Source organism: Natrix helvetica, assembly GCF_964273705.1.
Source record: "Natrix helvetica genome assembly, chromosome: 1".
Classification (NCBI taxonomy): Eukaryota; Metazoa; Chordata; class Lepidosauria; order Squamata; family Natricidae; genus Natrix; species Natrix helvetica.
This window is the reverse complement of record NC_138548.1, coordinates 189,963,585-189,991,560: the sequence shown is the minus strand read 5'-3', so window position 1 is coordinate 189,991,560 and position 27,976 is coordinate 189,963,585. Positions and strand designations below refer to the sequence as shown.

The window sequence follows — 27,976 nt, the reverse complement described above, 5'->3', positions numbered from 1 at the left end:
TCTGAAAAGATAAGCCTACAACCTATACTATTAAGTTCATACCCCAAGTTCTGGAAATCATTCTGCACAGAAAGTACATCTTTCTGGGATAGATCATTAGTGCCAAGATGTATAATAGCATCAATGTCACAGTCCTTACTTGCATTCTTGACTATCTTAAGAATACGCCTCTTGTCTCTGCTGGCAGTAGCACCTGGCAGACACCTGACCTCTTTTAAAACCTCCATATCCTCTCCTAAATTAACATCTCTTACGATTGAATCACCAACCAGAAGGTGACTTCTCTTTTTACATACCTTGATCTTCTTCTGCGACTGATGTGTGATACCTGGTTCCCCTTTTCGCCTTTCCGAAGAAAGTTCTTCATTTTGGACCACGATCCCCTGCTTATTTGAGTCATCATTATCACAACTGCCTTGACCTATCTCTTTAGTGTCCCCATTAAGGTCAGCAAGGGCACTATATCTGTTTTGCTGGGTCACAGCAAAAGCTTTGTGTTTATGGTTCACAGCTCTCAACTTGCCAGATCCCACAGTTGTCCAGACAGCTCTTCTCCTGCAAGATTTTGTGGTAGAGGGGGCTGATAGTGTGGCTTCGCCATAGAGTGGAATGGCTGACGTAGACACCTAGTTTCTGCTTGGAGAGCACAGATTACAGATTCTAGATAGGTAATCTGCCCATGTAGACTCGTAATTTGTTTACAAAGGGGACAGTATCCAAATTTGAAAAGAGTACTGCGAAAGACAGGTGCAAAACAGCTATTACATTGAACTAAGCCAGTCATTTTGAAATAAATAAAATCACAATCTCAAACACACTAATCCAGAATGTATTATTGCTATTTTGGTTTAGAGATATATGATTCAGGAAGGTTCAAATGATATGGAGTTTAAGGGCCCCCACCTCAGTGTCTTTGTCTCTGTGACTCACCCCGCCTTCTCTCCAGCAGCTCCAATCCTAGCTTCAGGAAGGTTCAAATGATATGGAGTTTAAGGGCCCCCACCTCAGTGTCTTTGTCTCTGTGACTCACCCCGCCTTCTCTCCAGCAGCTCCAATCCTAGCTTCAGGAAGGTTCAAATGATATGGAGTTTAAGGGCCCCCACCTCAGTGTCTTTGTCTCTGTGACTCACCCCGCCTTCTCTCCAGCAGCTCCAATCCTAGCTTCAGGAAGGTTCAAATGATATGGAGTTTAAGGGCCCCCACCTCAGTGTCTTTGTCTCTGTGACTCACCCCGCCTTCTCTCCAGCAGCTCCAATCCTAGCTTCAGGAAGGTTCAAATGATATGGAGTTTAAGGGCCCCCACCTCAGTGTCTTTGTCTCTGTGACTCACCCCGCCTTCTCTCCAGCAGCTCCAATCCTAGCTTCAGGAAGGTTCAAATGATATGGAGTTTAAGGGCCCCCACCTCAGTGTCTTTGTCTCTGTGACTCACCCCGCCTTCTCTCCAGCAGCTCCAATCCTAGCTTCAGGAAGGTTCAAATGATATGGAGTTTAAGGGCCCCCACCTCAGTGTCTTTGTCTCTGTGACTCACCCCGCCTTCTCTCCAGCAGCTCCAATCCTAGCTTCAGGAAGGTTCAAATGATATGGAGTTTAAGGGCCCCCACCTCAGTGTCTTTGTCTCTGTGACTCACCCCGCCTTCTCTCCAGCAGCTCCAATCCTAGCTTCAGGAAGGTTCAAATGATATGGAGTTTAACAGGCAACAGAAAAAAAAGCAAAGCTGCTTAACTCATTCTTTGCATCTGTCTTCATGTAAAAAGAAATTATAGCCCAACCTACCAAAAACATAACTGTAAAAGACAGACTAGAAATAAATGTTAAAATAAGCAAAGAAATTGAGGTTTCCCCCCAGCACTCGCCTTCCCTGTGCTTGCTGCCATGTTCGGACATGGTTTGTAGGATCCCCTCGGTAAAGCAATACTCCTTTGGGTTGACCACTTTTGCAAATCCTGCCTAATGTAAGAACTTGCCTTTCCTCTCTTTTCAAGAAAGCAGCTCTTGAAACCCGCATTATTTCAAAGGAAACTTTTAGTGAGGGAAAGTGATAGCAAGGAAAGCAAGGTATGATCTGAAGTTCCTGCTCAAAAACCTGATAGATTAAATGTTGCAGGAAGCCCCTCCCACATGTCCAGTCTGAGCGGAGCCAATCCACAGGTGCAAAGAGCTGAGAAAGGTGATAAGAAGTTGTTCTCAGGTGCTGCTTTACCTGTTCCTTCGGAGCTGAGACAAAACAGAGGGCCCCAAGTAATTCCCTCCTTTTCCCAAGCGGTTACATCAAAGTGACAGGAAAACCAGAAAGAGGAAAGGGGCTGTAAAAGAGTACCCAGGGCCCCCTCCCCACTGGAATGGCAGTGTCTGGATAGGGACCTATGGGACCTAACAGTAACACTAATTTACAGGGGAGCATGAAGATAAATGCAATCTAGAAACAATCCAGTTGAATAGGATAGATATGTCAATCCATGGACATATGACAACTGATTCAACTACCGTATTTTTCAGAGTATAAGACGCACCTTTTTTCCTCAAAAAAGCGGCTGAAAATCTGGGTGTGTCTTTTTTTTTTTTAAGAATTTTATTGGTTTTTTTTTAAACATTTATAAGGGAAAAGGTAAATGGAAAGGTATACAAATTTTGGCAGTTGCAAAGTGTGGCAGGCGCCCCCTCCCTCCAAACTCATAGAATACATCTGAGTATAAAACATTAATACATAGTCATATATAATCAGCATATTAATTCTATTGATATTTTCAATCAGTTTATACATTGTAGTATATAATCCACATATAATTCCATTACTACTTTCGGTCAGTTTATAACAATGAGATTTTCTTATTCATTTTTGTGATCTGAGCTTTCTTGGTATTGCCCCTTCTCCCCCCGCTGGCAGAGCTCCGGCCCCTCCCGTGTCCTGCATATCCGTTGTAGGATCTTCTGTTTTTTCTAGGTGTGTTTTGTTTTTTTCCATAAAGGCCTGTGCCTCTATGGGTGTGTTAATTCTAATTCTTGTCTCCTCCCAGAATATCAGCATACCTTCAGGCATCAACCATCTAAACCACACCCCCTTCTGGTATAATTTATTTGCCAATTGCGAATAGTTTTTCCTTTTTTCCCTAATTTTCTTGGGGATCTGCTTCAAGATGGTTATTTCCCTATTGTGGTATGTCAGTGCCTGCCCCCTTTGTACACCCAGAATTTCGTCTCTTGTGCTTTTTCTAAGAAATTTAATATGGACCTCCCTGGGTACATTGTGTGTTCTGGCATAAGCTGAGTTCACTCTGTAAACCAGATCTATCTCCCATTCCATCTGTTGTTTTTCTTTGTGTATATATTCAGCCAAAATGTTAGTCATAATGTCCCTTATATTTTCCCCATCTGCTTCTATGACATTTTGAAATCTAAGATAAAAGGACATTCTCTCAAATTCTGTTTTCATTTGCTGGGTATCAAGTTCTTTGTTTCCCTTCTGCACCGCTTCTACCCCCCCCTCACCTCCGCCACCCCACCCTCCACAGGGTCCAGTCTCTGTGAGTTCTTATAGATTTGGACTTGGTTCTCTTTAATTTCTTCTTTCATTTCCTTTAATTGTTTCTTAATTTCTTCCTGGCCCTGTATAAGTTGCTGAAGCATTTGTTGCAAATCCATCTCTGTACTCTTAGGTTGCATCAGGTCTGTAATCTTTGATTGTGTGGCAGGACTGGATGTTGCAGATGTCGGGGCAGAAGTAGCAAAGCCAGGTTTTCCAGGGCGTGGTCTTTTAGGAGACATAGTTTATAAAGTAAAGAGATCAGACAGTATGGAGAATGGACAGCTGGAGAAGCAGAGCAGCCAGATGAGTCCAGGAGGCAGAAGATCCAAGCACAAGAGAATTTCTCTAGTCAGTCTGGCAATAGAGAAAAATTTTCCCCCCAGAGAGTTCAAAGAATAACAATCCACAAGAGATTCTTCTGGGTGGCACGGAGACAAAGACCGGAAGCCTGAATTTTAAAGGTGGAGTCAGGTTTCACAGTTCATGAAGACAACGGAAGTGTGCCATCTTGCCCTGCCAGCTTTGGGCTCAGAGGCATAACAAAGTTTTAAAAGTTCCCAAAGTCCTCAGATCATCAATAAGTTATGGAGCTAGATTCAATGAAAAATCACTTTTGCAAGGGTGAGGCATCATTGGTTGGCTCTCCCCCCTCCTCCTTCCCCTGGGGCTGAGAGCAGAATTGTTCCAAGCTGCTTGTCCAAGGGGGGGGAAATCCCCCTCCCTCCAGCCGCGCCTCCAAAGAAATCCGAAAGTTAAAGTTTTAAAATGCTGAAAGGTCCTTCAAGTCAAGAAAGGGAATGAAGGGGGGAAGCGCCTCACCACACCGCCGCTGCTTCCTTCTATTTTTTCATTCTCCGATCAGCCTGTTGCGAAGACGCGAAGCGCCCTCCGAAACTGCTCCCCGATGCCTAGAGCGAAGCAGGGGGCCCCCACCAGCCGCTGCCGATGCCGGGATCCCCCGCGAAGCCGCTCCTCCGGCAGGACGCCTCTCTGGGGCGTCCTGTGCCCCCCAAGAAGTGGGGAAGCCCACTGGGGAGCCGGAGTGGGCAAAGGATTGCCCGTCGCCGTCAGCCGCCGGAACCAGAAGTGTGTCTTAATACAGCATTTTTTTGCCTCCCGAAGCCCCGCCCCTTCACCAAAATGGCTGTGCATACCCTTATGGAGGCTTTCAGAGAGTTCTTGAGGGCTGGGGAGGGCAGAAATGATTTTAAAATGAGCCGTTTCCCCCCCCCCCAGTCCCCAGCAGCACTCTGTAAGCCTCCATAAGGCTATGCATGTAATTTTTTTTACTTACCGTATTTTTCAGAGTATAAGACGTTCCGAAGCATAAGACACACCTAGCTTTTGGGGAGGAAAACAAGGGGAAAGTATCTGCCTTTGCGTCCCAGCAATTTGTCTCCTTCCAACAAACAGCAAATAATACAAGCAATATACACTGTTTGTAGTGTTACATTTCAGACTATACTTGTACAGATGCTGTTAAAATTGATGTGCTTTCTGGAAGTATAGTTATTCTCTGCTATTTAAAAAAAGATACAATAGCACTGGGCCTCTTCAGATCAAGCATTTATTTTAGAAAGCTTCATTTTGTTAAGTTGTCTAGAACAATAATAAAGCAGTCTTTAAAAATAAGACTAATAATTTGAACATTCTATAGGCATTTCGCTCAGATCCGGAGCGGATGGGCCCCCCTCAGTGGACCGGACGGGCCGCCAACAGCGAGTCTTGTGAGACCATCCTGGGAGGAGTTTGATTCTGATCGACCATGGTATCCTATTGCGCCGGTTGGAGGGGATAGGAGTCGGAGGTACCGTTTTGCGGTGGTTCGGCTCCTACCTCTCCGACCGGAGGCAATGTGTGTTGACAGGGGGACAGAGGTCGAGCCTGAGGCCACTCACTTGTGGAGTGCCACAGGGGTCGGTCCTCTCGTCTCTCCTGTTCAACACATATGTGAAGCCGCTGGGTGAGATCATCCGTGGTTTTGGGGTTGAGTATCACCTCTACGCTGATGATACTCAGCTGTATATTTCAACCCCAAACCACCCCAACGAGGCTGTCGAAGTGATGTCCCGGTGCTTGGAAGCCGTCGGGGTCTGGATGGGGGACAACAGACTTAAACTCAACCCCTCCAAGACTGAGTGGCTGTGGCTACCGGCACCTCGGTTCAGCCAGCTGATCCCATCGCTGGCCATAGGGGGCGAACAATTGCCCCCTGTGGAACGGGCGCGCAATTTGGGCGTCCTCCTAGATGCCCGGCTGTCAATGGATGACCATGTGGCAGCCGTGGCAAGGGGGGCGTTCCACCAGGTTCGCCTGGTGCGCCAATTGCGCCCCCTACTGGACCGGGATGCCCTACGCACGGTCACTCATGCGCTGGTGACGTCCCGCCTGGATTACTGCAACGCTCTCTACATGGGGCTGCCCTTGGGACGCGCCCGGAGACTGCAGTTAGTTCAGAACGCAGCTGCGCGGGCTGTGATGGGGAGTACGAGCTGCACTGGCTACCTGTGGTTTTTCGGGTGCGTTTCAAGGTGCTGATTACCATCTTTAAAGCGCTCCATGGCACGGGACCTAGTTACTTGCGGGATCGCATCCTCCCACATACATCCCTGCGGCCAATTCGCTCACACAGGGAGGGACTTCTCCTGGTGCCGTCCACTAGGCAATGCCAACGGGCAACACCAAGGAGTAGGGCCTTCTCTGTGATGGGCCCAACCCTCTGGAATGACCTCCCCCCCGACATTAGAACCACTTCTGACCTCCGCTCCTTCCGGCAAAAATTGAAGACTCACCTGTTCCGATTAGCAGGCCTGGCATAATTACAACTGTCCCTCCTGGCAAATGTATTATTATCTGGTTATCTTAGGGTTTTTTTAATTTGTTGTGTCTGTTTTAGGGATTTAAAACTTGTATTTATATAGCTTTGTACAGTTCTTTTAATTGCATTTTAACCTCCTCCAAACTGTACATATTTAACTTTTTTATTGTATTTTGTGCGAGTCCCTTTTGGGAGAGGGGGAGGTCTAGAAGCACCAAATATAAATAAATAAATTTATAGTTATTGACCTACCTCCTTGCAGCAAACAGCAAGCAGTCTGACTAGCACAAGAAAAAAAAATCTGCCTCTGCCTCCTAGCAATTTGCCTGGTGGAGCAAACAGCAAGTTTCACTTTCAATTTCAATTTAAGCACGGGCCTCCCAATCATCAGCTGTTTCAGGCTGCACGATTGCTATAGCCTATTATAGCATCTGCAAGCCCCATTTTCCCCATTTGCTGCAAGGAGGTAAATTGCTGGGAGCCAGAGGCTGTAGGGTTGGGGCAGTTGGGTGGGTAGGACTACATTCAGTGTATAAGACGCACCCAAATTTTCACCCTCTTTTTGGGGGGAGGGGGAGTGCATCTTATACTCCGAAAAATACGGTATCTGCTTCTCTTCTTGAAGAGAAAAATGTGTTTGTCATATCTTTGTAAAGAGATAAATTGTTTGGGGAGACAATTGAAAAAAAAATGAAGTCCATCTTACAGATTTTATTTGAAAATCTTAATTTGATAGTTCAATAACAGTTCTGCAAACCCAAGATTATATCCAAAGGGAGGAAATAACAATTGGACCTGATTTGCAATTTGAGGAATTTGAATTTGATCTGTTGAAGTCAGATGTGAAGACAGGGTTTGGTTTGCCAGAAAAGATTGAAATAATATGAATATAATGAAATTCCAAGATAATGGATATGACAAAGGATGGACTGGACTTTCTTGACAAGAGGAATGCAGTGTTGTCAAGGATAATTATTCAACGACTTCCGGTTCCGGTTGTGGAGAGCGACGGGCGTGTTTCGCTCGCTCCGCGCGCTCTTGGTGGGCTACCCCTGATCGGGGGGGCACAGGGAGCCTTGTAGGGCCCCTGCCGAGGGGGTGGCTAGCTGGGGGTCCTCTGCATCAGCGGCGGCTGTGAGGGGGCTCCCTGCATTGCCCTAGGCACCAGGAGGCAAAAGGGGAGGCGCGAGGAGCTCTTGCGCTCCTGCGCGCTTTCGCGTCGAGACAGCTGGGTGAATTTGTCAATTGGAAGGCTGCAGCTGCAATGTGGTGAGGTGGAAACTCTCCCCGTTCCCTTTTCTGACTGTTAAAAAAAAGGATTGCCAGCTTCTTAAAGCATTCAATCTGTTCTTGGGAAGTGTGATTGGAGGGAGGGGGATTTCCCCCCCCCTTGGAAAAGCGGCTTTGAACTGCTCTCTACCCACGGAGGAGGAGGAGGGGGGAGAGCTCTGGAATGAAATCACTCTCATAGCAAGCAGCAGATGAATACTTTGTTGCAATTGTGAAAATGAGGTGATGATCTGACTTTTTTGAAAACTTTGAAAACTTTTGGTTTGTTGCCTTCTGATCCCAGTGCTGGCAAGGCAAGATGGCACACTTCCGCTGTCTTCATGCATTCTGAAATTTGACTCCACCCATGGGAACTGCTGGTGTTTTGTCTTTGTCTCCGTGACACTCAGAGATATTTCTTGATATACTATATTCTGGACTTGGATCAATGGATTTTATTGTCTGGATTTGAACTATAGAAAAGGTCTTTATTTGCCTGGACTGCCTGCCTCGTGATCTCTCTTGGCTATCCATCTTTACAGCTGCCTTCTTACTCTATGGACACAGACATCTCTGAGCTCTTTTTATCAAAATGGCCGAAAAGACCACTACCTGGGAAACCAGGTTTTGCTGGCTCTGCTCCTACATCCTCAACGTCCAGTCCCAGCGGGCAACAGACATTAACATCTCTGTTACAGCCCAAGGCCCCGGAGGAGGACCTAACCCAACAGATGCTCCAAAAGATCTTAAAGGGCCAGGAGGAATTGAAGAACCAATTGAAAGAAATGAACGAACAGCTCAGAGAAAATCAAAACCGAACGGCTCAAAATACGCAAAGACTGGAAGTTTTGGAGGAGGGGACGGCCGAGATGAGGGGGGAGGTGAGGGGGGTCCAGAGAGGAAACCAAGAAATTGAGAACCATCAGATAAAAATGGAGTTTGAAAGGATGTCTTTTTTTCTTAGATTTCAACATGTAATTGAGGCTGATGATGAAGATTTGAGGGAAATTATGACAAAGCTGTTGGCTGAATATATTAAAAAAGACAGACAACAGTTGGGATAGGATATTGACCTGGTCTATAGAGTCAATTCAGCTTACGCTAGAACACACAATGTTCCAAGGGAGGTTCACATTAAATTTCTTAGAAAGACTACAAGAGATGAGATTCTGAGTGCACAAAGGGGGCAAGTGTTAAAATACAAGGATAGAGAGATAGTCATCCTGAAATAAATCCCAAAGAAAGTTAGAGATAAAAGAAAAAAATATTCGCTTTTAGCAAAGAAACTATACCAGAAAGGGGTTTGGTTTCGGTGACTTCTGCCAGAAGGTATGCTGATATTCTGGGAGTTAGAATTAATGCAACTATGGAGGCCGAGGCCTTCATGGAAAAAAACAAAGTGCTCCTAGATAAAACCAATGATACCACACGGGATACACAAAACACAGGAGGTGCCGGAGCCTCGCTGGTGGGGGGAGAAGAGGCAACACTGAGAAAACTTAGATCACAAAAGTGAATTAGAAAAATAATGCAATTGCTAATACAGGGATTTTTTTCTGTTTGATATAAAATAGATTGAAATTACTTGAAGATATAAGGTAAAATATGCTGTCAAAATATTGCTAAGTAGTAATTATTTAATGTATTAATAAGTGAAAATTATGAGAATTGGGGGGAGTGCCATGTAACTGTCAAAATTTGTAACTTTACCCATTATCCCCTTTCCTGAATTTTTTTGTAAAACTAATAAAAAAATTTGTTTAAAAAAAAGGATAATTATTCAACAATTGATATTTACAACAGAGTCTTATGTTCCCAATTAAAAGTTCCCTAAGGAAATATTTCACTATTGAACCAAACGAAGGTATTTGACCCTGGACTCAGTCATCATGATTGTGGTGATTTGTGGTAAATCGTAAACCATGTAGATTTTCTATGAGTAAATTACAATAGTAATTTAGTAAGAGTAACTTAACAGGGTGCTTTGAATTTTAACTTTGCCATTGTTTGTTAACTATGTTTTCATTCACATATGCGTACAAAGGCCCTACTTACCTTTACAGTTTTCTCCAGCTGTTGACAGGAGCAACCAGTTTTCTTAATGAATGCTGTTTTGCATTATTCTCCAAGTAGGTTCCATTCTCATGATCATCTGGAAGCCACCGATCCAAATCCATTTGAAGAAGCTTCCAAAGAACTGCGAGAATGGAGCCTGCTCTCATAATCGTTCAGAAGCCTCCTTCTCCAAACTTTACAGATAATGATAGGCCATCTGGCCATCTGAATGGTGGGAACTAGGTGGATGGAGGAAGTTGCAGCATCACTGTTATCAGGCCTGTAGTCATATTCCTTTTAGGATCTTTGGCCTGCCACTCTCTCTATTATTTTACTATGCTGTTTCATTAGAGCACAATATGTTGTTGTCAAAATAAAACATTCATTTCTAGAAACCCAAGGTCATCTTTTGTCTCTGCACCTCTGCACCTGAATGGAACTAGATGGGTGGAAATGCCAGTGTGGCAGATGAAGATTGGACCATGTGAGGGACTTGTGGGTGTGGGGGCAAGGTTTTGAACTTTCAACTGAGTGGAAACCCAGGAAGCTTTCAGATTCAGGTTTCCACAGATTGTACCAACATGTCTCTCTTATTAAATTGGAACTTTGATGAAAGCTATGCCTTGAAATCTGATTTAATTCTGGATTGTATTTGGAACACTGACATTAACCCAAATCTCCTTTAAAATTACTTCATCAGTTATCCCATGTTGGGAAGCTGTTAGGGGTACTGAATCCCAGTTCTGACCCAACCCTCGGCAGTACAAAATTTCAGTGAAGATGGAGGAAGAAAAGAACGCAGCAGAGAAGAGCAAAGATGATGGATCGCTTGTATTTGTCGGGACGATCTATGCACCTTCTAAAGAGGGAGTCGAGGCTGCAGAAGCTAAAGAAAGGGAGTGTCAGGCCTGTAGTTATGTTCTTTTTAGGATCTTTGGCCTGCCACACTTTTTATTAATTTCCTATGCTGTTTCATTAGTGTAGTAGAGGGGGGAATAGAAAGGAGTAGGATTGTGGAATGTATGTTGTCATCTTTTGTCTCCGCACCTCGACACCTGACCGGAAGCAGAGGGGTGTAGATGCCAGTGTGGAAGATGATGATTGGAACATGTGATGGATTATGGGGTGTGGGGATAGATCATGAACTTTCAACTGGGTGGAATTCCAGGAAGAAAATCAGTGTTGGAATTCCATAGACGTGCTAACTTGCCTGTATGAATAAATGGGAACTTTAAGGATGATTCTGCCTTGGATGATGATGAACCAATCCCTCACAGACGGAATTAGCCCTGCGAGATGAAGCCTCGGGATGTATGATCTCTAAGGAATGCCTGCTAGAAGAAGAGAGGGGCGCCAGGGAAACTCCGACAGACGACTGGAGGATGGCCAGAAGATCTGCTGAATGGAGATCCCAGGCACCCTCATGCAGTCATTCTCTGATGGGCCTCCCAGACCATTTTTTGCAGCTAAACATGAGTGCATACTCCCCCTCCTTCCCCAGCCAAGGCTCGAAAAAAAAATACTGGAGTGGAGATAATTACTCCTTCCATACAGCAATAAATGAAATGACCCATTACCCTGCAACTGAGTTGAAGACAGATTCCCTATCAAAATGGGAAATTCAACCCAGCCAGCCACCGATAATTGGAGGACAGCTTGTGAATCAAACACCACCAGGTTGGGCTTTCACCCCAGATCATGGATGGAAGGGATGCCAGTGGGCACCTGTGTTAGGGATGTAACCCTAGGCTTGGCTTGCCAATGTATATAAGCTATGATTATTTTATTGTTGCTTTAAATGCTTAAGAGGTGTAATTGGTTTGTTACCTCATGCAGCTATAAAAGGGAGCCAGAATGGCTATTATCTCTCTGTTTGTTAGATGCTGATCGTGGACACTGTTTGATACTGCTCATGAGTTACTGAGTCTTGCAACTGTTAGCTATTTTGTGGGTTAAACTGAGAATATTAACTGAATTACTGAACCGTGTATGACTTGGACTGTTAACTGGACTGAATATTTCTATATTTCTACATAGTAAACTAGTATATTTTTATACTATTCAGTGTCTCTGTATGCTGGTTTGTGCGTGTTATTCCATATCACTCTCATTACGCTTCTCTGCATACTCGCTCTTCTAACGGGGAGCTTAATTACTTAACACTGGTTATGGGCCCAGTGTACCCTGTGTACCGAGGGTGTATCAGACATAGCTAAAGACAGAGTTGGTGTTGATACACAATTACCATATACAGATAGCTGTTTAGTTTGTAAGTGTTTACTATTATGGAGAAGATGGCACACGAACCATCAGCAAATTTATCACTGATAACCCGGTTGGATGAAACAAACTATGTTTCCTGGTCAATGAAGTGCAGCTTACTTCTGCGTACTGAAGGAGTGTGGGATGCTGTACAGAATCCACCGGATGTGAATTCTTGGAATCCAGATGATGAGGATGACGCCAAGAAGATAGCAGAGTTTCAAAGATGCAACGAACGAGCATTGTGTATAATTGGTCTAACGTTGTCTGACCAACAGTTAGTTCATATTCGTGGGGAGAATTCTGCAGCAAGATGTTGGGAGAATTTGAAGAAGATATATGTAGGTGACACTGTAGGTACACATATACATCTTACCCGAAAACTGTTTAGGGCACATCTTCTGAAGAGTGGTGATATGTTAGGTCATTTAAACTTTATAAAAGGAGTTTTCCAAGAGCTACATGAAAAGGAACTTATTTTCTCAGAGTTACATCAAGTTTACATCATTCTGTCCTCACTGGATGAGAGTTATGATGATTTTGTATCATCCCTCGAGGTCCTAACGTGAAATGAACTAACATTGACTGACATAACTGCATGCCTGTTGGAAGAGACCAGAAGAAGGTTGGAAAGAGAACAACTGAGAGAGAAACTAGCACAACATGAAGAGTCACCTTCAACTGCCTATACCAGGGGTGGCGAACAAGTTCGACAAAAAGAGCCAAAATTTTAAACTGTGAGAGTCAGAGAGCCACACCACGCAGTGACCTGCCAAAACAGACAAACACTCACACAAAAGCATATAATTTTAACAATAATATATTAAACACATAATATAACATGCTCAGTCAGGTGTTTTTTGTTATAAATTTTTATAAACCCATTAGAGCTGCTGTATAACTTTTAAATCCATAAATAAGTGGAATCTCTGTCCACCTAACAACCTACAAGATTACTTGATGACCACAACCAGGAATGCCACACTTGCAGTCATTAAACAAAGCAGTCACATATCTCGCTTAATGACTGCTTTGCTCAGTGACGAGATTGTGATTGTAAATCGAGTACAACCTATACATGGGTAAAGCCTGGTCCTAATATTATCTTCCTTTAACCTAATATATGTAATAATATATATATATGAGTTTGGATTATCTTTGATATCTATTACAATTACAGGCTGTGAAAAAAAACACTCGTAGAATTTTGGGAAATATACTAACCATGGAAATTCAATTAAATGTTTTCTCCTATTTAAAACTCTACTGCTCCTGAACCCAGAGCTTGTATTATAATATATATATGAGTTTGGATTATCTTTGATATCTATTACAATTACAGGCTGTGAGAAAAACACTCGTAGAATTTTGGGAAATATACTAACCATGGAAATTCAATTAAATGTTTTCTCCTATTTAAAACTCTGCTGCTCCTGAACCCAGAGCTTCAATATGCAACCATTATTATTAATTTGAGCAATCATTAGAACCTCACCGGAATCCTGCAGCAACTGTGCTAGACTTTGAAGCATTATTTTTTTGGGCACAGCAGAGGGCGCTGTTGAGCTACACCCGGAAGTACTGGTGGAGAGCTGGTGGAGTGCAGGCAAGCGTCGCGTCGACCGTACTTCCGGGTTTAGCGCGCGATCTGAGCCACAGTAAACTAAATAATGGTAAGAGGCAAAGAGCATTTATTTTGGCGAGCCGCGTGTTCGCCACCCCTGGCCTATACTGTTAGAAAATGTTTTTCTTGTGGGGCTAAGGGGCATATAGCTAGATTCTGCTAAACGACAGAATACTAGAAATGCTAAGAAACATGATAATGTCAATTTCGGTATGTCTACTTTAACTATCTCTAGAAATGCAGCAATAAGCCATGATTCATGGGTTGTTGATAGTGGAGCATCACAGTGCATTACTAGAAATAAGAATTGTTTTATAAAAATGTCTGCCAGCAAGCAACATGTATCTTTGGCAAATGGATGGAAGGTGAAAGCATCTGGTGAAGGTATGGCAAGGTGTTCATTTGTAATTTACCTAAATTGAAATTTGATTTATTATCAGCAAGAGCTCTAGTTAAGATTGGCTATGTAGGGGAGATAAATGTCTCATAGAGAAAGCAGGTAAAATGGTTACTGCTAATTTAAAGAATGGTTTGTATGTAATGTCTGATGAAAGTGTAGTTAATTCTGTGTATACAAATGCTAAGCCACATGATGAATGTATACATCTGCTACATAGGCATATGGGGCACATTAATTTCAAAATGCTGCAACAAACTGTAAAGTTGTCAGAGGGAGTGAAATTAAAACCTTGCAGTAAGCATTTAAATTGTAATGTATGTAGTAAGGAAAAGAGCAGGATTACACCAGCAAACAGATATAATGGGTTTAAAACGAAGGAACTTTTAGAAGTAGTATTTGCTGATCTAATTGGACCTATAAAACCCAGTTTGGCAGGTGCCTGTTATGTTTTGAGTATCATGGATCATTACTCAAGATATGGTTTCTGCTACTTAATGAAAGACAAGACAGAAACATTTCAACAATTTTTTAATTGGCTAAGATTTGCGGAAAGGAAGATAAAAGCCAAGGTTATTACTGTAGTTACTGATAATGGGACGGAGTTTACAAATTATAAGTTCCAAACTATGTTAAAAACAGCTGGTATTGAGCATAAACGTTCTGCTCCTTATAGACCTCAACACAATGCATTTGTGGAAAGGAGAGAGCAAACGTTACAAGCTATGACTAGAACCATATTATCCGATTCAGGATTGCCTGAAACATTATGGGGTGAAGCCATGATGTGTGCTAATCATTTACTGAACAATGTTGTAAATGCTTCTACTGGAGAGGTACCATTTACTCGTTGGCATGGTAGGAAACCAGATTTGAGCTATTTGCACACGTTTGGAGTTCCTGAATGGGTACATATTCCAGCACAGATTAGGTTAAAGGGATAAATTCGTGCAAGGCAGTTAATATTTGTAGGTTATGAATCAAATCATAGATCTTATAGGTTCTGGGAACGTGGGACAATTAAGATCTATCATAGTGCAAGTGCAAAGTTTTTAGAGCATGTTGGTTGGAATAAACTGGAAATAAGCAATGATGAGGTAATAATTGAAACTCGAGTAGACCAAAATAAGGTATCAGGAATACCAGAAACGTGTGATGAAGGAAAGATGTCTACTCAAGAGGAGGAAGTGAAAAGTCAGGATGAAGTGATAAAGCAGGAGGACGTTCAGGATAGTCCATCTATAAGCCCTGAGTTACCCAGAAGGTCAACCTGTGTAACGCAGCCACCAGATAGGTATCAGGCATCTGTTGCATGTAAGGTGGATAAGGTACCTGCTGCATACCACAAACTGACTGCGTATCCAACTGAGGATAAAAAGGTAGGGCAGCTGAAATGAACATTACTGTGATGTTTATGGTTTAAGAATGTAAAGTTGTGTGTAAATACATTGACAACCCAAGAGGGGAGAATGTTAGGGATGTAACCCTAGGCTTGGCTTGCCAATGTATATAAGCTATGATTATTTTACTGTTGCTTTAAATGCTTAAGAGGTTTAATTGGTTTGTTACCTCATGCAGCTATAAGAGGGAGCCAGAATGGCTGTTATCTCTCTATTTCTTAGATGCTGATCGTGGACACTGTTTGATACTGCTCGTGAGTTACTGAGTCTTGCAACTGTTAGCTATTTTGTGGGTTAAACTGAGAATATTGATAACTGAATTACTGAACCGTGTATGACTTGGACGGTTAACCGGACTCTGAATATTTCTAAGTTTCTACATAATAAACTACTATATTTTTATACTATTCAGTGTCTCTGTATGCTGCTCTGTGCGTGTTATTCCATATCACTCTCATTACGCTTCTCTGCATACTCGCCCTTCTAACGGGGAGCTTAATTACTTAACAACCTGCCCTCCCTCAGCAGATGGCACCATGGCAGATAACTGGGCAGTTGCCCACCCAGGGATTGACACCCCCCCCCACCAAGTCCAATCTCACCTGCAATGCCCCAACAGATTCTTACCCCACCTTCCTATAGAGTAGAGTTCTCGACAATGGAAGAAGGGATGAATGAGGGGAAAGCTGCAGGATGGATAGCGGAACAATGTGATGAGGCGGTTCCTAGGTTTAGAGATACAACTGGGTTCCATCCCTCAGGGGGGGGGGTTCAATAAAATGCTGCCATTGCTGGCAACTTGGCCATAGAGTGTCAGAGTGCTTGGCTCCAGCCCCAATATCACAAAAGTGTGCACCAATTGCCAGCGCGGTAAAGAGAAGGCCCCAGAAGCTACCACAGAAGAGTCATCTGGGCCAACAACCTCAGAGAGAGGATCCGCAACCTAAGGTGATGAAGAGTCCTACCAATGGGGAGGCCTCGGAGGAGGAAAATGCCAAAGATGATCCAATGGTTAGTGCACCCATCTGCCCCTTTATTATAAAATGCAACCTCCAAGTGCCAGAAATGGGAGTGGAGGGGGAAATTGGAGCAATTGTGGACACCAGCTGCACCTGATGCTTAATCAGCATGTCGATTGTGGGGCAGCTAGGCATATGCACAAGACCCCTAAGCCATCCTATTCAGTTTGAACAAGTGGATGGAACACTGATTCCCCCCAATCAGCACACACCCCCAGCCACGAAAATTACTGAGTTGGTAATTTTTTAAGATTCATCGTAGCTCCAAAAATGCAGGAATCAATTATCTTGGGGCTTGCATGACTGGACATGTGGGCACCTAAATAAAGTGGAAGGGTGGCATTAGGAAATTGCGCCAGAGGAGACGTCTAGAGAGCAGGTGGAGGTCCTCACGCTCCGAGTCTGACCGAACACAGGTAAGAGCCTATTTACGGACTTACCTCGTGGCATTGAGAGCGGCCAAACGTAGACATTGTGCCGCTCTTATTGCGTCTGCGGATAACCACCCTGCCGCCCTGTTTAGGGTCACCCGCTCCCTCTTGGTGCAAGAGACGCGGGGGGCACCCTTACAGGGTAGAGCAGAGGAGTTTGGAGAATATCTGCAGAACAAAGTCGCTCAGATCCGGAGCGGATGGGCCCCCTCCAGTGGTCTGGACGGGCCGTCAACAGTGAGTCTTGTGAGTCCACTCTGGGAGGAGTTTGACTCTGTTGCCCCCGAGGATTTAGACAGGTTGCGTGGAAGGCTGCGACCCACCACATGCTCATTGGACCGGTGTCCCTCCTGGCTGGTACTGGCATCCTGGGAGGTGACACGAGGCTGGCTTCTGGGCCTGGTGAACGCCTCGTTGGGTGAGGGATCCTTACCTACCGTCTTGAAGTGATGTCCCGGTGTGTGGAAGCCGTACGGGTCTGGATGGATGACAACCGACTCAGGCTCAACCCTTCCAAGACGGAGTGGCTGTGGGTTCCGGCTCCCCGGTTCAACCAGATAATTCCATCTCTGGCCATTGGGGGCATTCAACTCGCCCCCGTGGAGCGGGCGCGCAATTTGGGCGTCCTCCTGGATGCCAAGCTGTCCATGGATGAACATGTGACAGCTGTGGCCAGGGGGGCGTTCCATCAGGTTCGCCTGGTGCGCCAATTGCGCCCCCTATTGGACCGGGACGCTCTACGCACAGTCACCCATGCGCTGGTGACGTCTCGCCTGGACTACTGTAACGCTCTCTACATGGGGCTTCCCTTGAAATGCACTCGGAGACTACAGTTGGTCCAGAATGCGGCCGCGCGGGTGATTATGGGGAGCACCAGGTACTCCCATGTGACACCACACCTGGGCGAGCTGCACTGGCTTCCTGTGGTCTATCGAGTGCGTTTCAAGGTTTTGATTACGATCTTTAAAGCGCTCCATGGCTCAGGACCTAGTTACCTCTGGGACCGTATTCTGCCCCATACATCCCTACGACCTATTCGCTCGCACAGAGAGGGACTTCTCCAGGTGCCGTCCACTAGACAATGCCATGGGGCGGCGCCTAGGAGCAGAGCCTTCTCTGTGGCGGGCCCAGCCCTGTGGAATGACCTCCCCCCGGATATTAGGACCACTACAGACCTCCGCTCCTTCCGTGTTAAGCTCAAGACCCACCTTTTTCAAATATCTGGCCTGGCCCAACCATAACTTCGTTACGCTCCTGAGGGGTTTTTAATTCAGAGATCATCCGTGGTTTTGGGGTTGAATACCATCTGTACGCTGATGATACGCAGCTGTACATTTCAACCCCAAACCACCCCAACGAGGCTGTCGCAGTGATGTCCCGGTGTCTGGAAGCCGTCGGGGTCTGGATGGGGGACAACAGACTCAAACTCAACCCCTCCAAGACTGAGTGGCTGTGGCTTCCGGCACCTCGGTTCAGCCAGCTGACTCCATCGCTGGCCATAGGGGACGAGCTACTGCCCCCTGTGGAACGGGCGCGCAATTTGGGCGTCCTCCTAGATGCCCGGCTGTCAATGGATGACCATGTGGCAGCCGTGGCAAGGGGGGCGTTCCACCAGGTTCGCCTGGTGCGCCAATTGCGCCCCCTACTGGACCGGGATGCCCTACGCACAGTCACTCATGCGCTGGTGACGTCTCGCCTAGATTACTGTAATGCTCTCTACATGGGGCTTCCCTTGGGACGCGCCCGGAGACTGCAGCTAGTCCAGAATGCGGCCGCGCGGGTTATCATGGGGAGGTCTAGATACTCCCACGTAACACCGCTCCTGCGCGAGCTGCACTGGCTACCTGTGGTTTTTCGGGTGCGTTTCAAGGTCCTGATTACTATCTTTAAAGCGCTCCATGGCTCAGGACCTAGTTACTTGCGGGATTGCATCCTCCCACATACATCCCTGTGGCCAATCCGCTCTCACAGAAAGGGCCTTCTCCAAGTGCCGTCCACTAGGCAATGCCAGCGGGCGGCGCCGAGGAGTAGAGTCTTCTCTGTGATGGGCCCAACCCTCTGGAATGACCTCCCCCCCGACATTAGAACCACCTCGGACTTCCGCTCCTTCCGTCAAAAGGTTCCAACTAGCTGGCCTGGCATGATTATAAATGTTACATCTATGAACTCCTGGTAGTATATTCCCATCTGGTTATTTTAAGGGTAATGTTTTAGTTTTAATTGTTTTTAGGGCTTTTAGCCTCATATTTATTCCTCTGTACAGGACTCTTAATTTTAACCTCCTCCACATACATACATATATTTATAGCCTTATTTATATTTGTATTTTATCTGTGATTTATTGTGGACTGTACACCGCCCCGAGTCCCTTTTTGGGAGAGGGGGCGGTTTAGAAATGTGAATAAATAATAATAAATAATAATAATTATCGGCATTGGGCCGTTGCCACCGGTGGAGCCAAAAGACTACCCAGGAACGATGGAACCCAACAGCCCAGACCGTCTGGAACCTGCAGCACCTGCAGCAGACACCAAAACCCCAGGGATCCAACAAGTACCAAAAGACTACTGGGACTTGGCAGAGGTGTTCTGTGAGGAAGATGGCAACTATCTTCCCCCTCACCGGCCCACAAATTGCACAATAGACTTCAAACCTGGAGCTACCTTACCAAAGCCAAAATTGTACTCCATGACTCCCAAAGAGATGGTTGAATTGAGGAAGTACACCAACATCAATTTGAAATGGGGATTTGCACATCCCCGCAGGAAAGAACTTGCTGGTGGATGCTTTGTCGAGGAAACCACAGTACGACAGTAAGAAGGAAGAAGTTGTTCACTCCATCATTTCTTCTTCCCACCAACAGGTGGCCCTGGTCACCACCCAAAGCCAGGATAAGCTGACGACAGAGTTCAAAGCAGCACTCCTGGCAGACCCGTGGTTGAACAATAACAAAGACATCCTAACAATGAGCGGTGGCTTAGCCTGGAAGGGGTCCAAACTGTATGTCCCTGCGGAGTTGCGGCTGGAAGTCCTACAGCAAAGCCATGATGCGAAACTAGGAAGCCACTTTGGATTCCTAAAAACGCTCCATCTTGCCAGGCATCAGTTTTGGTGGCCAAGGATGAAATCAGAGGTGGAAGATTATGTAAAAAGCTGTGCTACTTGCACAACGACGAAGACACGGCGAGGGAAGCCCCCTGGACTACTACAACAAGTGGCCAGTCCTAGAAGACCATGGGAAGAGATCGCAATGGACTTCATCTCGAGCTCCCAGACAGCAGTGGAAATAGAGTAATCTTGACAGTTATTGATTTGTTTTCCAAGCAGAAGCATTGCATCGCTTGCTCAGGACTGCTGTCCGCAAAGAAATTAGCGAAAATGTTTGTGAAACACATTTATCGCCTGCACAGAGTGCCTAAGAGGATCATTTCAGATCGCGGAGTTCAGTTCACCGCCAAGTTCTGGAGAGAGTTCCTGAGGTCCATTGGGTCCACACAAGGATTCAGCTCAGTGTTTCATCCCAGCACGAATGGCACAGCGGAGAGGACCAATGCAATGGTAGAACAATGCATCCAGTGTTACGTGGACTATCAGCAAGACAACTTGTTGGACTTGCTACCCTTCGCCAAAGTGGCATACAACAATGCAGTCCACAGCAGCACTGGATTAACTCCTTTCCAGATTACCAGTGGCATGGAATTTGTTCCCATGCCTGAGCTGCCTAGGCTCCCTCCTCCATGTCTCTGAATGAATGGATGTACACACTAAAGAAAGGATGGGAAAATACAAAGAAAACTCTAACAGAAGCGGCAGAAGCCTACAAGAAGCAAGCTGATAAACACCGCTCGCTCCAACCCCCCTTTCATGTGGGGGACAAAGTTTTTGTATCTACCAAATATATAAGATTAAGAATGCCTAGTAAGAAATTGGGGCCAAAATGTCTATGTCCAACCCCAATAGTGAAGATACAGTTCAACTCAGTCTACCCTGAATTCTAGGGAATATTTACCCAGTATTTCATTGTAGCTTGTTGAAACCAGTAATTGGGTCCAGCATAAGACCGTCCACCCAAGCTCCCCCTCTTCCTGTAGTGGTAGAAGGGGAAACACATTATGAAATGAAAAAAGTCTTAGATTCCAGGCTGTATAGGGGTCGCTTACAGTATTTAGTGCATTGGAAGGGGTACCTTTTGTCCGAAGCTACTTGGGTGAGAAGTTGGGACCTAAAAGCGGATAAGTTAGTAAAACAATTCCATGAGAAGTTTCCCGATAAGCCAAAGGGTCCCCCGGGGGGGAGGGGGAGGGGAAGAGATGGTTAATTGTGTATTGTTAACTTTTATGTTATTCTCTTTTCAAGAAACATTTTTCTTCTGTGGAGAGGCTGCCTATTAGGCCTGTAGTCATATTCCTTTTTAGGATCTTTGACCTGCCACACATTCTATTATTTTACTATGCTGTTTCATTAGTGGGGAATATGGAGGGGGGACCACAATATGTTGTTGTCAAAATAAAACATTCCTTTCTAGAAGCCCAAGGTCATCTTTTGTCTCCGCACCTGACCGGAACTAGATGGGTGAAAATTCCAGCGTGGCAGACGAAGATTGGACCATATGATGGACTCGTGGGTGTGGGGGCAAGGTTTTGAACTTTCAACTGGGTGGAAACCAAGGAAGCTTTCAGATTCGGGTTTCCACAGATTGCACCAACATGTCTCTCTTATTAAATTGGAACTTTGATGAAAGCTATGCCTTGAACTCTGATTTAATTCTGGATGATATTTGGAACGCTGACACCTGTAGTCCTAAGAGTGGACCAGCTGTCAAGCAACTGAATTTTGGTCACATGACTATGGGTAAACTGCAACAACCATAATTTGGCACCGGCCACAATTCCTTTCATTAAATGCCCTCACAATTTTGAATGGTCACTGAACAAATGGTTGTATGTTGAGGACTACCTGTATCATACAGCTGTTACAAATGTTTTCTTGAGGTGCATTCTTATCATCATTGCCAACATCATCATTGCCAACATTTTGTGATGCACAAAATCCAGATCATAGGAAGCAAATCTATACAAGTAGCCTCGACTTACAACCACCATAAACCCCAAAATTTCGGTTGCTAAGCTAATTATCATAGTTGTAAGAGTTATCATTGTTAAGTGAATCACTGCAGTTTTTAAGTTAGTAACACGATTGTTAAGTGAATCGGGTTTCCACTTTGACTTTGCTTGTCACAAAGTTGCAAAGTCGCACATGACACTGGGACACAGCAACCATCATAAATATGAGTCAGTTGCCAAACATCTAAATTTTGATCACATGACCATGGGGATGCTACAATGGACATGTGAAAAGCTTTTCTCAGTGCCATTGTAACTTTGAACAATGAACTATTGAACAATGAACAAATGAACTATTGCCAATGGAGGACTGTTTATAATCTTCCTTGGTGAACTATTTAATCTTTCCATCTTTTACACCAGGGGTAGTCAACGTTTTTATACCTACCGCCCCCTTTTGTATCTCTGTTAGTAGTAACATTTTCTAACCGCCCACCGGTTCCACAGTAATGGTGATTTATAAAGTAGGGAAGTAACTTTACTTTATAAAATTTATAAAGCAGAGTTACAGCAAACCCCTACCTCCCACCATGAAAGCTGGAATGGCCACTAGTGGGCGGTAGGGACCAGGTTGACTATCACTGTTTTACACTATGTACCTTTATTGTATTTGGAACTTTTCTGAGCTTTTTACATAGCTTTGGATTCCTTGATTAGGCACTTTAACTTTACATAGTTACTTTTCACAATATTTCTCTTACCCTGCTATTTTTAAGGTATACATTACCTAGTTTCTTAAGTCACTTGCTATTACTATCAGTAATAGCAAACAAATTGCTGATACCTTTCACCATCATCTGAAGGAGAAAGTTGTCAGCACTATAAATGAAACATCTCTTAGGAAGACCATGTTTGGTTGAGTGCCTCACTAGACTGTTGTGATTAAAGTTGCCTATTAATCATTGTAGACACTAATAACAATATTTTATTAGTTATCTCCATTTATTTTAATTAAAGAATATTCCAGAACTAGATGTAATTGTCTTGGTCAGGGATCTGCAACTATTAAACACTCAAAGAGCCATTTGGACCAGTTTACGACAGAAAAAAATGGGAGCCAAAAAACCTGGCTGGGCATGGCCAACTCAATGTCACTCCCACCCAGTCACAACACCCCCTCCCAGCCACACCTACCCAGGTTTTGTGGCTCTCTGTGTTTTCTGTGGAGAATGAGTCTCTTCCTCTCTCTCTCCCCCTTCTGTCTCATTCATTTCTCTCTTTTTCCTCTCATTCTTTCCCTTCATCATTTTCTCCTTTGTCTCTCTTTCTCCCCTTTTCTCTCTCCCTCCCTATCCTCATTTGTTTTTCCTTTTCCTCTCCCTTTTTTCTTTTCTTTTCTTCCTTCTCTCTCATGTTTCTTTTTTCTTTTTCTCATCCTCTCCCTCCAGCTCTCTCATTTCTCTCCCCCTCTTTCTCTTTCTATCCCCCCCCCCTTTTCTCTCTCTTATTTCTCTCCCCTCTCTCTGTGTGTCTCTTCTCTCCCTCTCAGAAAGCAGACACTGGGCTGACCTCGCAAGCTCTCTTTGGGGCTCTTCGCTACTCCTTTTCTTTCTTCTTGGCAACTTTTCAGAAATCCGGGGTGGCTGAGGAGTGATCACGAGCCATGGCTTCCCCCAATATGACCCTCCTCCTGCAACCCACTGGCTGGCTATTGCCGGAGTGGAAAGGCGCGCACAAGGGGGGATACCCTCCTCAAGCAAAGTGGTGCCACCAGTGGCGTTGGTAGAAAAGCGTCCTCTGGGTGGCTTTAAATCTTGCACTGGGGACTTTTGCCACCTGGAGTATGTTTTTCAATCAATGCTGGTGGCGGGATCACTCAGCTGGAGAAGTAAAAAAGCTCAGGGCAGTGGGAAAAGGGGGCTGGCTCCGAACTTTGCCTACCCGCCCCGGGGATCAGGTTCGGAGAAAGCCGGAGTGCCCTTGCCAAAGGGGCTTGCCCTTCAGCTGGTCAACCCGCCCACTCCGTGCACCTTCACTGTGCTTTGGCCAAGCCCGGCTGCTCATTTGAGGAAGGTATCTCTGCTCGTGCGTGCTCTCTCAGCCCCACAACAGCCGGCCAGGAGGTTGCATGAGGAGGAGGGTCGTCTTCGGAAAAGCTGCCACCACTGCTCATGCTCACTCCTCAGCTGTGGGCCTGTCCCTCATTCCATTGTACCCTCCACCCGGATCCCACTCCCACCCTGCCAGCCCTTGTGTTAGTGAGGTTGGCATCAGCCACAGCTGGTGTCTCAAGGTGGAGAGTAGGGCCAGTGTCTCAAAGTGGAGAGTAGATCATGCGACCGGGTTGGCAGGGAGCTGCAAGAGAGGAATCAAAGAGCCATATGAGGCTCCGGAGCTGACACCCTGTCTAGACTAGGATTGGGGTTTTTTTCACAGCTGTACCACCCAGTTGGGTCATGTTCAGTTTTTGATCCAGCAAGACACCCACATCTTTTCATATCTACAGTTGTCTGAAATAGTTTCCTCGCTTGACTTTTCCTATTCCTTTTCTTCCCATAGTATGGTGGCTACTTAGTATGAATTTCATACCTTTGAATTTCAAGATCTTTGGCTTTTAATTAAAAATTCCATAAAAACAGCTGCATATAGAACAACTATAGTTTTATGCCTTGATGCTAAGGTAATTATTACAGTAGGAAAAACACTTGTATTAATTAGGCATTTATTTCCAAAAATGTTTAGTATTAAGATATAAATGTAAACTGTAGCAGGGGTAGAAATACATTACCACTCAAGATTTCTAAAACATACATTTCAATGCATTTTCAAGGTACTCACTTGTTTATTTGTCACATTACTTTTTATCTGATTGTGATGCAATTTTTTTATTCAGGAGAGATGATGTCATTTGAACAATTGTGCTTAAGGGCAAACCGTTAAGTTGACTCTTGTTTTCTTTTATCTCCATCAAAGCAGCCAAAATATTGTCTCTAAAATAAAATAAATGAGAACTTCCAAGATCAGCTTAATATATTCCTACAAATATCACCTCTGAATAACACACTTACCTAGTAATCTGTGGATGTAACTCTTCAAGTTTCTTGACTACTTTACGGAAACTCCTTAAGTTTAATGTATTTTGAGTTATAAAAGTAGATGATGGATTTGGAGTAAACTGTACTGAGCCAAATGGCAAGAGGCTATCTGCAATATCCTAGATACAAAATAAACAAAAACTGTAGTTGCACTCAAGATTACAATATTAATGCTCTCATTATGGAAACTAACATTTAAACAATGCTGTAACATTAGAAAGAAGATAATTGAGGTTTTCAGAAATAAGACCTTCTATTATGTATTCAATACAACCAAACTGATTAAAGTTTTTCACATGCTTTACAGACATGGCAGTTTTAAAAGGTTAACTGAATTATCTAAAATATTCTCTTTCAATTAAATTCCATTCAATCTAGAAATTTCTTCAATAGCATAATCATAGCAATTGTTACAGTAGAATCAGCCAATCAGAATAGAGCTGGAAAGAACCTTGGACCTTCTAATCCAATCCTCTCCTCAAGCAGATCTTATACCCATGATGGCAAACCTATGGCACGTGTGCCACAGGTGGCACGCGAAGCCCTCTCTGCGGGCATGCAAGCCGTCACCCAAGCTCAGCTTCACCAAGCTTACGTGCACGCTTCCTGCCAGCCAGCTGATTTTCGGGTCTCTATCGCACATGCGGGAGATGCACACACATGTGTGGGAAGTGCAGGGGATATCGCACTTGCAGGGGCGGGATGCACAGGGGGGTGCCATACGCACATTGCATTATGGGTGTGGGCTTTCGGCACGAGAGGATAAAAAGTTATTGTTTGTCAAGATCTTTTTGGATTCTGAGCTTGTCTTCTGGGTTATTGGCTATTCCTGCCAGCTTAGTGTTCTGCAAATTTGATGAGTTCCCCTTCTATTCCCTCACCCAAGTCATTTATAAAGATATTGAAGAATACAGGGCCTAAGATGGAACCCTGTGGCACCCCACTGCTTACTTCCCTCCATGCAGATGCAGTACCATTAAGGACTACTTGTTGAGTACCGTTTGTCAGGCAGTTACATATCCATCTGATGGTGATGCTATCTATCTCACTTTTTTCTAGCTTACCAAGAAGTAGTTTGTGGTCTACTTTGTCAAATGACTTGCTGAGGTCTAAGTGTATTATGTCCACAACATTTCACTGATCTACTAAAATGAAATAAGGTTGGTTTGGCACTTTGTTTTTAACAAACCCATGCTGACTTTTAGTTATAACTTTGTTTCTAGATGTTCACAGATATGCTTTTTAATCATCTTTTCCAGTATCTTCCCAGGCATTGATGTTAGGCTGATTGATCTTTAGTTTCCTGGGTCTGTTTCTTTCCCTTTATGAAGATGAGAACCATATCAGCTCTTTTCCAACCCCCAGATAATTTCCCGGTGTTCCACGATTTTTTAAAGATGTGGTACAATGGTTCTGGGATAACATCTGCCAACTCCTTCTGAACTCTGGGATATAAACCATCATATCCAGGTGATTTATATTCGTCAATATCAAATAGGTGTTCTCTAACTATATTCTTATTTTAATTTCTAGTCTGTCTTTTACATTTAGGTTTTTGGTAGGCCGGGCTACAGTTTCTTTTTTGCGTGACGACTAGAGAGAGAAAGCCTGGAAAAAAAAACCCTGAAAAAATTGGGGAAAAAATTCCCCTCCCAAAGCTATTTTTTCTGGAAAAAAATGGGGTGGGGGGAGACTGTGGAATATGTTCTTTTCCATTGATAAATAATATATTTATGACATTGATATTCAAATTATATAACATGAAGTCCTTAATGAAAGATTTATGTGATTTTTTGTGTGTGTAAAGTCTTAAATTAAACTCTCTCAACTGAAGATAAACAAATACTGGAATACAATTCAAGTAACACTACTTCTCAATGTAGTTCTCAAACAAGAGAAATATGAATTTATGCCACTAGGGGGCTCTGCAGGGAAGAGACTCCAGTTTACTTTGCTTGTGTACCTGGGACCTCCTACAGTTGAGCAATTGTTTGTATACTCTCAGGCCTTAACTGACAAGTAAGAGTGTAAATTTGTCTGACAAATTAGTTTCTCATTTGTAACCCTTAAATGATTGCTATGTTCTCCATCATCACAGCATAATGTTTATCTATAGTCTGGTCGGTAACTTGGTTTTTCTTTTTCTCCTCTCAGTAAAATGGTGAGACCAACATCTAGAGCAGTGGTGGGTTCCTGCTGGATCGCACCGGATCGCGCGCGCTCCCTTTCAGCGCTCCACCTGGCTCTCGCGCTCCCTTCCGGCGCTGAAACCGGAAGTACAGTCTTGCCCCGCCCCTGGCGAAGCAACGACGCCTGCCTGCGCTCCACCAGCTCGGCTGGGAACGGAGATGTTTCCTCAGCGGAGCGGAGCGCCTGCTCCGCTCCGCTGAGGAAACATCTCCGTTCCCAGCCGAGCTGGTGGAGCGCAGACAGGCGTCGTTGCTTCGCCAGGGCCGGGCAAAACTGTACTTCCGGTTTCAGCGCTGGAAGGGAGCGCGAGAGCCAGGTGGAGCGCTGAAAGGGAGCGCGCAAGCCAGGTGGAGCGCTGAAAGGGAGCGCGCAAGCCAGGTGGAGCGCTGAAAGGGAGCGCGCGCGATCCGGTGCGATCCGGGAGGAACCCACCACTGATCTAGAGTATGGAAACATTTCCACAGTGCAATTTCTGCTGAGAGCAAAGCTCCAATTTGCAAATATTGTGAGGATTCTTTTCCAAATGCTACAAGGATGAAAAACACATCCTTGCATGCCAGGAGTGCCCCAAAGACATTAAAAAATACTTTACGGAATTAAATGATGAGGAACAGAATGAAAGTGCAAATAGCTTTCTTCTTGTTCTAATTCCAGAAGCACTTTTTCTGCTGCTTCCAAATCATCACAAAGTGTGTCTTCACCAGCAGCACCTTAAAGTAAGGAAGTGTTGTAAATCACTGCCTCACAAAAATACACAATATTTATAGATAAAATGACACCTGAAATTAGGAGAACATTAATCACACTTTTGCAAGAGAAATATATGC

General features: G+C 44.5%; 1 protein-coding gene across 7 annotated transcripts in view; it reads right to left on the bottom strand.

Moving 5' to 3' along the window:
• RBM44 (RNA binding motif protein 44) overlaps positions 1–27,976 on the bottom strand; it is a 164,570-nt gene that overhangs the window by 28,810 nt on the left and 107,784 nt on the right. For 4 of the 7 annotated variants that reach the window (XM_081967049.1, XM_081967045.1, XM_081967050.1 and 1 more), the window contains 2 exons: positions 24,933–25,078; positions 24,607–24,854 (listed from right to left, as the gene is read on the bottom strand). In XM_081967049.1, the coding sequence (XP_081823175.1) occupies positions 24,719–24,854; positions 24,933–25,078 (282 nt within the window). In that variant the 3' untranslated portion in view covers positions 24,607–24,718. Of the gene's footprint in view, positions 1–20,533; positions 20,566–20,832; positions 20,887–24,606; positions 24,855–24,932; positions 25,079–27,976 lie in introns of those variants that run through there. The other 3 variants (XM_081967046.1, XM_081967048.1, XM_081967047.1) reach the window with 3 other exon arrangements.